The sequence below is a fragment of the Cryptotermes secundus genome, unplaced genomic scaffold (genome assembly GCF_002891405.2).
Source record: "Cryptotermes secundus unplaced genomic scaffold, Csec_1.0 scaffold3495, whole genome shotgun sequence".
NCBI lineage: Eukaryota > Metazoa > Arthropoda > Insecta > Blattodea > Kalotermitidae > Cryptotermes > Cryptotermes secundus.
The window spans coordinates 13,451-27,854 of record NW_019720795.1 but is presented as its reverse complement, the minus strand read 5'-3'; the positions used below and the strand labels follow the sequence as shown (position 1 = coordinate 27,854).

Here is a 14,404-nt window from a genome sequence, read left to right as displayed (position 1 = left end):
ATGTCATCAAAATCCGGGCCCTGCTCATGACTATATATTTTCACGTGTAGGGTAGTATGCGAGAAGAAAATAACGTGTTCTAGTTAGGATTATTGGATTTATTAGCTCTTCAGTTACAAGTTCTCTTAATCACACTTATCACAGCGCTATCGCTGATTTACACAGTTTACATTTCATCGTCGCGCACGCAGTAAGATTCTCCGTCTTCACTAGTCGTCTCCTGGCAACGGATCTCAACATAGACACTGTCACTTCAAATCACTATAAGTCCTCTTGTTATTTCGCCTTCAGTCACTCTGCACACCTCTGCCCTAGTCTGTACTCAGCTAATCTTCCCAATTCTCTAAGGACACGCTCCATTCTTGTCCTTGCTGAACCCTCCTCGATTCTCCTTGGCTGCAAGTGGACTCGTGTCATAGAGCCGCGGCACAGACAACTCAGAAAACACAGTTCTATTACTGCGTAGTGTAAACCACACAGAAAACAAGTCACATGATAGCTATCTCGCAAGTCCATTGGCGCTTTGACTGTTGCCTAGCAACGAACAATAAACATTCGTTCTATTATTGCATGCGCGTATCTCTGGGTGTTTATCGAGTCGTTTCCTCGAAGTGCGTTCACATGTCACAATATATATATATATATATGTGTGTGTGTGTGTGTGTGTGTAAATACGCTTCTAAAAGGAAGTTATTTAACTTGAACTGTTTCATGTGATCTAGAAATGGTTATTTAATACAGCTACAATTGCAATACCATTTGCTAGTTTCTAATTTCATATGAACTTATGGTGAGTCTGAGGTTCTGCAGCGGTAAATATGAAGAGTGTGTTCTTATGGGTCATAAATCCACGTAGTTCGGTTTACGTTCATTGATACTCGCATCTACGTATAGCTAGTTTCTTGACTCGCTTAATTTTCGACCCTGAAGCTGGTGGCGATACGGTCCACCAAAAAATAAGAGGCTTTCTAAGGCACTACAACCAAGATTATGGCACTGTTCATGGTGAATTTAATTCGACACACTTCTTGGATAATATTCCGAATCCTCTTTTGCCTTAAGTATCCATGTGCCTAGTATATGTTGCTGTCTCGTCACCAAAATGCAGGGTAAATTCATGACATAAAGATAAGAAACAGATGTTTTGAAAATGTGGCACAGTTCAGATATTTGGGAACAACGATAACAAATCAACACCTGATTAAGGAGGAAATTAAGAGGCGATTGAACTCGGGTAATGCTTGCTACCAATCAATCCAGAACCTCTTGTCTTCTCGTCTGCTGTCCAAAAACATAGAAATTAGAATAAACAACACTATAATTTTACCTGTGGTTCTGTATGGGTGTGAAACTTGGTCTCAGATATTAAGGGAGGAACAGACTGAGGGTGTTTGAGAGCAGGGTGTTGAGGAGATTATCTGGACCGAAAAGGGATGAAGTGACAGGAGGGGGGAGAAAACTGCATAATGAGGGGCTTCATAACCTGTACTCTTCTCCGAGTATAATTAGAATGATCAAGTCAAGGAGGATGAAGTGGTCAGGGCATGTAGCACGAATGGAGGAGACGAGGGATATTGGTGGGAAAGCCAGAAGGAAAGAGACCACTGGGAAGACCAAGGCGTAGGTGGGTGGACAATATTAAGATGGATCTTAGAGAGATAGGATGGGATGGTATAGATTGGATAGATCTGGCTCAGGATAGGGACCAGTGGAGGGCTCTTGTGAACACGGTAATGAACCTTCGGGATCCATAAAATGCTGGGAAATTCTTGAGTAGCTGCAGAATTTCTCCAGAAGGGCTCAGCTCCATGAGTAGGTAAGTAAGTATTCCGTATGTCATTTTTTTTTTATTTTTCCTTGGCACTACAGCCCCAGTGGGCCTAGGACTACCTCCATGAACTTCTCCGTTCACTTCAGGTTTCTAGATCTTACACATTCGGTAGGAATCCTTAGACGTGTGATTAGCTTGTCGCAAGGCCTCTACCTGTACACAAACACAGAAAAACGCACACGCACAAACTAAATATCCATGCCCTGAGTGGGATTCGAACCCACGATCCAGGCTTCCGAGCTAGCGAAGACAGTACATGCCTTAGACCGCTCGGCTACGGTGACCGGCCTACCGTATGCCTTGTTACCTAGAAATATAGGCCAACGTTACTCAAAGTGGGAGCCGCGACATCAAGAATGCCTTGAAGATTTTTCATTTTTTGAAGTTGTTAGAAAAAATGCCCAATAACGCCGATGCTTAATTGATCTTAATCATAAACAAAAAAAGAACAAACAAATATTCTTTTGATTAAATTAAATCATATAGATTATGAAAAGGAGATAACTGCCAAATCACAATTTAAATTATGTTTATAAGTTGGGGAACCTGAAATAATTTTTATCCACATCAATCGAACTTAAGAATAAAGAGTTTCGGACTCAATTGCTGTAAGCTGCTGCAGTAGCGCTCTCTTTATAAATGACATGGCAAAACCATTAATTTCCATTGTCATAAGAATTGTCAATGATTGATAAGTTATAACGCAGCGTTGTTATGGGACGGTCTGCTTTGTACGACAGACGAAGAGGAATGCCACACTCATTCAGTCTGGGTCTGCGAGGAGGCTGGGAACCTACACACATAAAGCATACAAATATTTACAGGTATTATCACTGTCACTCACAGAGCTGAGCCCTTCATGAGAAGCTGCAAATTGTGCAGCTACTCAGGAAATTCCCAGCATTTTATGAAATCCGAAGGTTCATTACCGTGTTCACAGGAGCCCTGAGCCAGATCAATCCAGTTCATACCATCCAATCCTACCTCTCTAAGATACATTTTAATATTGTCCACCAACCTACACCTTGGTCTTCCCAGTGGTTTCTTCCTTCCGGCCTTCCGAGCAATATTCTATATGCATTTGTCCTCTCTCCCATTCGTGCTACATGCCTTGCCCATCTCATCCTCCTTCACTTGATCATTCTGTTTATAATAGGAGAAGAGTAAATCTTATGAGGCTCCTCATTTTGCAGTTTTCTCTAACCTCCCCTCAGTTCATCTCTCTTCGGTCCAATATTCTCCTCAACAACCTGTTTTCAAGCACCCTTAGTCTACGTTCCTCACTTAATGTCAGAGACCAGGTTTCACACCCATATAGAACCACAGGCAAAATTATCTTATAGTTTGAGAAATCAGAACAGGTTTGGTTGTTTACACTGTGACGTAGAGAAGATGATGATGAGGAAAAAAGTTGTAAATTTTGGTAATCAAACATCCATAAGCAGGGCTTAAAACATGATACAACTAGTTAGTTAGTTATTGGAGAGGGTGGATTTCCCCATGCACTTAGACCTGTGTTGGTCCATTGTGCTTCCCTCTATAATGTCTACCAGTCTCTATATCCTACCGGTACTGGTGCTTACCATCAGTCCCGCCCAGCCAGCGAGACCGGCTCTACTAGCTGAGAGGTATCTATAATGCTCTCCCATCTACCAGAGGTATTAGAAACTGCTGTTGGGCGGGAAACGTCCGTTAATTTTGGCTCAGTGACCTCCTTTGGACATATGAGGTTCTTTTACGTGCCGTAAAGCTACGTCACGGGACCCACGGCTTAAAAGTCCCTCCCGGAGGACTTGTTCCCTGAATTTTTCCGCCATTAAAAATTCGACGACTTCCGCCGGGTATTTGAACCCGCGTACTACGAGTCATGAGGTGGGAACGTAATCTCTAGACTACGGAGGCCGCTTATGATACAACTAAGTAATCGTGAACTAGGGAACCAAAGTCAACATGCCCAATTATAATTTTCTCTATTTTGAAATATCTGTAAGGACGCGAGACCGTACATTCCAACTGTAGGATAATTTGATAATACTGTACATTGCTCGCTTTATATAAACAAATGCATAAGGACTCTCCTCGCTGCGGGGCAAACAGGGCGTTGGTTTTATCATCCGCACACCAGACCGCTTCGCGATGTGAGGAGTATTGCGAACTTTGGCGCATAAAACAAATATTGGGTCGTACAGCACTGCAAATAGCTACACCCTCAGTTCTAACGGCAATACAAAAAAAAAAAAGAAGCTCTTGAAACAGAGGCGCTAACATACGTTCAAACCATACGGGCAATCTCTCGCTTTTACTAACCTGAAGGTTTCTTTACAGCGTTGATAAGATTTCGCTGCTGGCTCTTTTCGTAAATTCTTCACAAATAATAACGTTTATTTATTTAAGATATATTTTAATAATGTATCCATATTTGCGTCCAGGTATTCCATTTATCTTTACTTTAGACATTACGACGAAATTTTCACGTAAATTTTTCAATTAATCCGTAGGCGCTGCTTGTCCATTCCATCTCGTTCCAGTTCATTTGATAATCCTAATAATTCGTGAAGCATTCTAATTACGATACCGGAAGGGTAGAAGGTAAAGCTATCTCTGTAACAGGCCGTGAATGTCCATAGGGTTGTGAGACGTCGAGGCTCACATATTTTCTAGATCAGGGGTCTCCAAACTTTTCGAACCCCGGGCCACATTAGGTAATTCAGTACTTTCACCGGGCCGGATAAAATGAGAAATTAATAACTCTAGGTATATGAGTTTTATTGAAAGCACAGAATTTCATAAACTAAATGCAAAGTACGTGAGAATAAATTATCGTATATTAATGACAACAGACAGTAGCAGCAAATGTTCATATTTTCATCACAAATTATATTAAAACAATTAATGTGAATGACGGAACTCTTTTTGCATTCTTAAAATCTGATTAAATTGGGGTTAAAATTATGAAATACCAATCACAAGTAGCGACTTTAAATGTTCATTGGATAAATTTGTCCTGTATTTCGACTTCACGTACTTCATCTGGGAAAAAGTTTGTTCACACAGATATGTCGTCCCAAAAATGGAGATAAATTTACAAGCAAATTTCTTTAAATTTGGAAATTGCTCAGAGTTCAGATATTTATAAAATTCGATCAAATTTCCTTCCTTGTATTTGTTTTTAATATGATAATTTTCCTGAAGTTCAATAATTTCCATTTGAATTTGACATCGCACTGGCATCCAAATCAGTAAATCGCTTCAGAAATTGTTCTTTCAAATCTGAAATGACTAAATTTGCAAACAAGGAAGGAAATTCTGCTTCACCCTTTTTATGCAACTCTGCACAGTACAGCATATGAACAAAGTTACAATTTTTCACTTGCCTTTCCAGAAGTATCAACTTTACTCTGAATGCTTTGATAAGTGCAAATAAATTACAGACTAAGTTATTTTCACCCTGCAACTTTAAATTCAAATGGTTCATATGGTTACCAGATCAGCAAAACTGCTAATTTCCAAAGCCACTTGGAATCTGATAAAAGTGGTTCGTGATGGTTTTTCTCGGTAAGAAATATATCAATTTCATTCCTGAGCTGAAAGAAGCGCGAAAGAACCTTTCCACAGCTAAGCCATCGAACTGCAGTATAATATATCAGGTCAATAAGCTCGGAATCACATTTACCAGTACTCACTGAAAAATTAATTCAATTGGCCTATTTCTGCATAATTCTTTCGTGGGCCGGATAAAATCACATCGCGGGCCGGATGTGGCCCGCGGGCCGTAGTTTGGAGATCCTTGTTCTAGATAATTGGCTCATAGATGGCGGTGAGGTAGTCAGCTTTACGCGCCGGCTGCCCTTTACCCCCCAGGAAGATACCTGGTATTCATTTTTATTAGAAGCTAAATCGATCCCAAGGTCATAGTGCGGTTGGAAGGTTAAAGAGAATTGAATATATCCAATGGCCTCCTCCAATATCGAAACCACGACCTTCCGGCTTGTAGCATAGTGCCTCAATCAACTGCGCTACCGGAGAGAAGGGAGATTATTTCGTTTTAAGAGATGACGACATGTAGTCTGGTTACTTATCAACATTCCAGAAGAACATGCCCCCTCTAAATTGTTCATATATATATGTAAATATACCAGACTGCATGATATCACATCCCAGAAGACGGTGATCTTCATAGTCCCCACCATGAGGACCTCAAATCCCACATAACGGAAAAAGAATAAAACGTTAGATGACTTTTGAAATCCGGCCTACAAAAGAAGTTGATTCGGCCCTACCAGAATTTCATTATTGCAGTCAGCGTCCTTGAATGGGAATTTAGTATTTCGAGCAAGAAGTCTGAAACCTGGGAAACAGGGGCGGTTACAATCCCAGACGTAAATAAATATTTGCTTTGGCAACACCAGGTGAGGTGTTCCATCTGGGAGTCATATAAAGGGGTCCATTTTACTCCAGTTTATCTGTTCAAACAGAGGAAAGGCGGAAACATTCTTTAGATAAATTTTTATAAATAATTTATTGTAGCCTTACTTCAGAGTCAGTCGTTCTGCTGCCTCAAAGCATTCAACAATGGCTTACTTCTATAATATTAGTTTCTTTTGTGTAATAATATTGTGCTTAGCCAACATCGGCCATGCCTCCGCTTACAGTGAGTATCTTGAGAAACAACATTATAGACGTGATTCAGGATTCAAGACTTTTTAATTTAAGGAATGACAGAGAAAAATACGACATTCTGGGAAGTACCGTATTTACGCATGTATAGGCAGCACATTTTTTGCCAAAAATTCAAGAGGAAAACTGGAGTGCGGCTTATATTCGAAATATTAGAAATCACACTTCATTTTAAAAAAATTATATTCATAATTAGTAATACAGGGTGTTCTACTCCTGAAATAATATTCCAAGAAAATTATTTTTTCTATAATTTCTGTCTGAAAATTGTGCTGCGGCCTATACATGCGTAAATACGGTAATTGTACTACCATTTTCTTTAAAATATCACTCAATAACGTACGGCTTATACGAATCTATATAAATAGAATATAAAGTTGAAGGGTGCCGTCGTCTGGGATGTTGCCGAGAAAAACAGTTTAAATCACAGTTGTCTTTGGGGCCTGACTTGTGCATTTTTTAACTGTTCAGTACTGGAACAATTCTTCACTGGGCGTCCGATATGTATAAACCAATAAGCTACTGCCTACCAATTTACGCTATTCAGGGACAGCGCTATAGCGCTTTAAAAGTTAATTTCCATAATTTCCAACTTTTAGATGCACTTCCTTTTCAAACTCGTAAAATCGTTTTCATTAGGCTCCATTCCAGGGAAAAGTAAGAAAGCCAGGCTACCAGTCAGCCGACAGTTCGTCACATAATGCTCATATATTTCGACACACGTAATTATATCTAAATCTACACATAATCTAACCAGAGTACCTTGTTTCTAAGCGAACACGACAGCATGTGAAGTTCTATTTATGTGCTTGCTTGCTAAAAATATGGAATTTAAAGAATAATAACACTAATTTCCACTATATATAGAAGAGTAACTCTTGGTATTATGTCGTTAAGTAGGTTCATTATGTACAATGGAGTTAAGAATTGGTAAATGGTAATTGGTAATAGTCGCTAACAGAATAGGATGATGGCCGAAATTAGACATGCTTCAGTCTTATAGCAGCATTCGCTGTGGTTGAAAAATGTTCATAGTGTACACCGAGATGGAAGAAAAGTCTGGTGTTTTTTTTAATTGCTAGTGGGATGGGACTAAGTCCCTTGTACTGCGGCCACTTCTGGCCTATTGTAAGAGCCCCAGATGATAGGTGAGGTGATTATGGAGCAATTGGAGGAATGAAGATTGGCAGGGGCACCGAAGTACTCGGAGAAATCCTGCCCCAACGCCACTTTGTCCACCACAAATCCCACTTGACCAGACCCGGGAGCGAACGCGGGCCGCCGCAGTGGGAAGCTAGCGACTAACCACTTGAGCTATGGCGGGGCTCCAAAGTCTGGTGTTACTACTATTCAAATTTTGTCTCCTTATAAATGTCTTTCTAGAAATTTCCAAAAATATGAAGTTGATATTCGATGACACCATGACTCCAAAGTGTCCATGAAAGATTTTATTAGAGGTAACTATATTACTTGTAGGGGAAAAGTAAAAATTGCAGTATTTTTATGTTTTATTTAATAAAAATATATATTATCCTTTGTGGGATGAGACTGTGTCAACTTGGCATTGCGGCCACTACTGACCTCTTGTACCAGCCCCAGATGACAGATGATGGTGACGATGGAGCAATTGGTGGAATGAAAATTGACAGGGGAAGTTTCAAGTACTCGGAGAAAACGTGCCTCACTCCCACTTTGTCCACCACAAATCCCACATAACATGACCCGGGCTCGAACCCGGGCAGCTGCGGTAGGAAGCCGACGACTAACAGCCTGAACTATGGCAAGACCTTAATAAAATAATATTCAATACATCACAAAAATATGAATAACCCTTATTAAAGTTGTTAGGTACGTTTGATGAAGTTTTCATATATGCATTTAATTCGCACGTGGGCAGAAAATTTTCAACAGATTTTATTCAGGAAATTCAACGAGGCAATTAACAAGCTCAACAATTTCCACTGGAAATTTGACAGCCTTTATAATAATTCATATTATACACCTACGTGTATATGGGTGGACTAGATCGTTTAATTGTTACAGGCGATAAAAGCAAGCAAGATGAAAACCAAATTAGTCTGCTGTTAGGAGAGTCTTCTCAATATATTACAACGATTGTACGTGTTACATAAGTAATAATTCTTTGTCATTCAAGACACAACGGTATGGGAGGAAACAAAAAGCGGGAATGTCACCGACGAAAGCCGAGAATATGCAACAACGGAGAAGAAAAATGACTGTGAAAATGGGAACTGTAACTCAACCCAGACGCCCAAAATCAACGCCGTTAGCACCGACGATACTAGAAAGAGCACACCGGGAGCAACAGGAGGAAAACCCCGTCACAATGGTAAGAGCATGGCTATATTCACAGAGAGGTCCCGACGATTTTCGTGGGGCAGAGTCCCTGTTCATAAGCTAATTAACGCATGGCTAGTAGCAAGAAATATGTGCGTTCTCCCTTTGGGGATCCATAGAAGACTATGAAAAATTACATAAACTAAAGATTAAATTTCTACGATTGCAAATTATTCTGTTAAATATTTATGTAACACCGTGTACACCGTATGTATGTTATCATGGAATTAACATAGAATGGACACGTGACCTCATGGGACTGTGAAATTTTTACGGATAAGCAAGAGCGCGAAATATTTACTTCAGAAATTTATGGTTGGCAATGAACTATTTTCTCTTGCTACAAATTTACCACTTTAATTTTACTATTATGTGCGAAATTTGCCGTTCACGGTAGCCGCCCGTTCTAAGGCATGGACTGTCTTCGCTCGCTCGGACCCTGGGGTCGTGGGTTTGAATCCCACTCAGGACATGGTTGTTTAGTGTGTGTGTATGTGTTTATTCTGTGTTTGTGTTGTCCTGTGTTTAGGTAAAGGTCTTGCGAAGGACTGATCACTCGTCCAAGGAGTCCTACAGTCTGTAAAAAATGATTACGGAACTGAATAAGGGGCCTGGGCCCTGGAAGGGCTGCAACAGCTATTGAAAAAAATGCGCAATTCAGGTTCTATGAAAATCGAGTTTACGGTATTGTTTCGTAGATTTCATTATGCATACACGTTAGCATTTTTTCTACTCATAACAAATATTCAAAATGTAGTAGATGGAAAGTAGGAGACCAGTTCTACTCAGCACTTCTTGTTAATATTGTGCGGTGCAGTGTGATAAAATGTTATTGTTACTAAATAAATAAACAATTGAGAAGAAAGATACCTATACTGCAATTAATGTATTCAACAATTTTCTTGGTACGTCTATACTACTTTTTATAAATTATGTTTCTTATTTTATCGTAATTCCAGTTGCTCTATGGACCACCGGTATGAATCTTACGGAAAGCTAATGGTCCATTGACCAGATGGGGGGAACCATTGGGCTAGAAGTTTTATACATAATGAAGACAGGATAAAAAACAATCACTGGATTCCGAAAAAGAATACGGAGGGATCAATTATGTCTGAGTGTTTCATTACAGGCAAACCGGCAGAGCGGGCGCACTTTTTTGGAAAAAAAAAAGTTTAACTTATAATAACGAGGTTTAAAATGCTTTAAACGTATTTGGAACATCATACGAGCTTCAACCAAAAACGTATACTTTTTCGCAAGAGGTTACTAACAAAATATAGCCAAAATATAGCCCCAAACTCAAGGAAAGAAACGGGTACAAAAATATTAAAAATTAGAATTCTAATTCCTAAGAACCCGAAACGTAATTACAAATAAAATAAAGATGCAATCTAATCACGTGCAGCTTCAGATTTATTTCCATTCCGAGTCTGTTTTCAGGCACTCCCAAAACAGGAAAGCCATACAAGATAATCACTTTCAAGTCCAAATATTTTTAACTCCCGAGAAAACATTCCCCGGTAAAAGAAAGTAAAGTAAAGGTATCCCTGTAAGAGGCCGTGCAGGCCCATAGGGTTGTGAGATGTTGAGATTCCCACATTTTCTAGACAATCGGCTCATAGATGGCGGTAAGGTTGTCAGCCTTACGCGCCGCCCGCCCTTTTCCCCCCCCCCCCAAGAATATTCCTGGTACTCATTTCTGTTAGAGGCTGAGTCGACCCCAGGGCCATAGTGCGGTTTGAAGGATTAGGTAAATTGAAAAAAAAATCTAATGACCTCATCTGGATTTGATCGCGAGACCTTCCGGCTTGTAGCATAGTGCCTCAATCAACTACGCTACCGCCTTATCCTCCGGTATATACCTTTTTGATGCAAGACTGGCTGGGGTCCCTGAGCCAGTCCAGACGCAGTGGAGGGGAAGCCAACTTTCCCCCCCTGCCGTGAATCAAGAAAGAGAGACTCTCAGCCATCCAGCCAACCCGCAGCTGCTGTGATGAGTGACACCGAATGTGATGCAATTCTGGGGCGTTTATTTAACAGCATTTTCACTCTCATGAAACGTCGAATTACAGGGTCACTGATAAATGGTGCATTGGAGCTGATTCTCAAGGGGAGGATGCGAAATGAATCGAAATTATTTTGGAAAGAAATGGTAGTGGTCTACTAGAGGCATAATTCCTGAATTTGCCTGCAGGTACTGAGGGAAAGAACGAAAAATACCACTCAATATTGGCGATATTCCAACCGTATTTCGAAAGGAGCACTTCCGAATGCTAGCGTACAGCATAATCTCTACACCAATCCGCTAGGAAATACAGGTCAATTGTAAGATAAATGGATTGGGTGATAAACAATTAGTTCATTTTAGAAATTTTGAAAATTACAATGTGGGAACGCATAAATTTTGTCTACAAAAGATTTTATATGTGCTCCATTAATTACGCTTGTAACGTCAATGCGGAGGCCGCGCCATAGCTCAAGCGGTTAGTCGCTGGCTTTCCACCGCGGCGGCCCGGGTTCGATCCCGGGTCTGGTCAAATGGGATTTGTGGTGGACAAAGTGGCGCTGGGGTAGGTTTTCTCCGAGTACTTCGGTTTCCCTTGCCAATCTGCATTCCACCAATTGCTCCACAATCACCCTCACCTATCATCTGGGGCTGGTACAATAGGACAGAAGTGGCCGCAGTACAAGGGACTTAGTTCCATCCCACTAGCAATAAGAAAAAAAGGTCAATGCGGTATTCTAATTGTTCCCTTGTACGCCGGAATGGAGGCTTCTCAACTTTGGAGAACGAAATGCACGGAACATTAACCAAGTAATCGTTGGGGCTGTGGAGTCAGAGGTTGCTATACTCGTACATCAGTTTTCACACATACCCCACAAGTGGAAGTCGCAAGGAATAAGGTCTTGGAATCTATGGGGCCATGGAATGTGTTATGGTCTTACTATCCAAGCCTTCTGCACTTGAACTCCCTTCTCATAATGAAAAAGTTAAATATTTCAGAATATTATTACTGTGACGGACCAGAATGAAACAAATTTAACCCCTTCCCATTGACAGGAATCTCAGTGTGACTCACGGCTGATATTTTAAATCAGTGTTTCCAGCCATAAATATCTTCGTTGTTTGGGGGTTGTTTTATGCCTTTATCTGCAACCGTTTCGAAAATACACAAAATTAATATCATCCAAACCATTTGTAACGGTCAGGAGCAGTAACATGGGTATGTAAAATTAGATTATCATACAACAAATATAAGTGGCATAAACTGTAGGAAACAGAGTTTATTTGTGTTCTTAATGGTCGCGGCGGCTCGTCACAGCACGTCTATTCGGTTTGGTCAAAATACTGAAGAAAGATTTACCCATAGAAGAAGAAGTGACAGAAAAGTGCATGGTGTGGCACTGCTACAGGTAGTGGGTGTCCTGTAAACGGAAGAGAAAATTAACTTAGCATGAATCTCAAAAACACAAAGCCTAATCTTGCATAGTTTATGGTGATGGTAATTTTATTTCTAGATTTACGTAGTGAAAAATAATTAGAACAAAGTAATAAACTTTTCTATATTGAGCGAGTTGGTTTTCTCAATATTGTAGAACCGTTTCTAAGCAACGATCGCAAACAAACAGGTTCCCGCGGCAACAGACCGCGCGCTAAAGTGAAGGTACTGTTGGGAACGGTGTTTTCTATGGTGGTCAATACTGGGGTGGTTCTTAGGAGGAAAACTTGAACAAGAATGAGACAGTTGCAAGGGAGCCACCGTTCAGAGCGAACTTGAGCACGGAAGCAGAGGAATAACCATTGTTCGAGCCGTTACCAGGAGACTGTAACAGTCTGAGAACATTAGTTTGTGTTCTCTAATAATTTATAAAGAGCGGAAATCAGCGATGACACTATAATTAAGTGTAATTACGAGTCGTGTGTTAAAGTGGCCAATAAATTCAATATGGAATCCAAAACTCCGTCAAGGGTCCCAGATATGTGTGATAATGTAATTTATGCCCCACATACCATAATGGTATGATGAGTTTAATAGTAAAGGATAAAGTTGTCCCTGTGCTTAACTAATTAAGCATTATACCATAAAGATGTATGGGGGAGTGGACGTATAGATCCACATTTTCTTGACCTCGGCACTAGCTGGAAGCGAGTGGTCATCTTCAGGCTCCTGACCTTTTATTCTCGAGGTAAGAGCCTCCGGTACCTTTGAACAAGTTTGGTAGACCCTATAGCCGGTCTGATCGACGTGGAGAAGAGGAAATTCTTGACCCTACCGGGACTCGAACCCCGACTCCTGTGTCGTCAAGTCCGTAGGCAGTTGTTACACCGACTGCGCTATCCCGGCTCACTGAGTGTAACAGTTTCAGTTATAAATGTAACAGACTTTATGATGGTATCCTGCTGTAAGTCTGTACAGATACGAGATTGTAACTATTTCAGATGATGTTCTGTGGGTTATTTCATGATACAAAATGGCTTCAGAGGATTGGTTAATTTCAAAGGATTTGAAAGGAAACAAACTTGGTTTAACTGAATTTATATCTCGGAAGTTCCATAGAGGGACTAAACAAACCCAGAAAACTATGATTAACGATAACCCAGTTGAGATTCGAACTGAGTACCTCAAAAATGCCAACTTTTTTTTAAGTTTCAGGTAAACAAATTAAGCAAGATGAAGAGTCCAAGTCCACTGAGAGCAGTGGCAGTCGAAACTCTTTAGCAAGGCAGGGAGTAGCTCTTTGTGTGGGTGCACATTGTAGCCGGCCGCCATCAACTGCAGTTGACATACCGGACGTGGCGAAGGTTCCCCCTTGCAACAGTAAGAACATGGCTGTACTTACAAGGCGGATTTAACGAATTTCACGGGGCAGAGTTATTATTTAGAAACTAGTCGTCGCTCATTTAGTCTTAAGAACTCCATTTTCCTTTGGTTTCCATAAAAGGCGATGAATTCCTTAAATGTCTAAAGCACTATTGGTTTCTCAAGAAGGAACCTGTTCACAGGCAAGAGGTAACAACATTATACGCAGAGGCAGGAAACAGCATAAAACAGGAACAAATGATAACACAAAGAAAGGGCCTATGAACAGAAGCAACACACAAACACTAAGCCGAGACATACAACTATATTTGGACAAGTAGACGACGCCCCTAACAGAAGTGCAAGAATGATACAATTTTAAGGAATAGCAAACCAAAATTAAATTAGAAAGTAAGTGAAATTAATCAATGCAAATAAATATAGAATATAAATCAGTAAACTAAACAAGATACACCACATTTGCAAGTGTATGAATAAGTGAACATGTTACACAGTGTGACAGTTTTGGCATAGACAGAACGCCGGATGATGGCCGTCTGAGGCCGAAACATGTTATAAGGAGGAGAAATAAATGTAATAATATTTGTATTGAGGGCTGAATATATTGTGTGTGTGAAATGATATGTAAATTCAACAGGATTCTAAAATGTATTATTATTATTATTATTATTATTATTATTATTATTATTAGTCGTAGTCTTCATGTCTGCTA

General features: G+C 40.2%; 1 protein-coding gene across 2 annotated transcripts in view; it reads left to right on the top strand.

Moving 5' to 3' along the window:
- Positions 1-6,328: 6,328 nt before the first annotated feature.
- LOC111873652 overlaps positions 6,329-14,404 on the top strand; it is an 11,567-nt gene continuing 3,491 nt past the window's right edge. Inside the window, exons 1-3 of one of the 2 annotated variants that reach the window (XM_023868562.2) lie at positions 6,331-6,482; positions 8,664-8,858; positions 13,519-13,689. In XM_023868562.2, the coding sequence (XP_023724330.1) occupies positions 6,404-6,482; positions 8,664-8,858; positions 13,519-13,689 (445 nt within the window). In that variant the 5' untranslated portion in view covers positions 6,331-6,403. Of the gene's footprint in view, positions 6,483-8,663; positions 8,859-13,518; positions 13,690-14,404 lie in introns of both variants that reach the window. The other variant, XM_023868570.2, reaches the window with a different exon arrangement.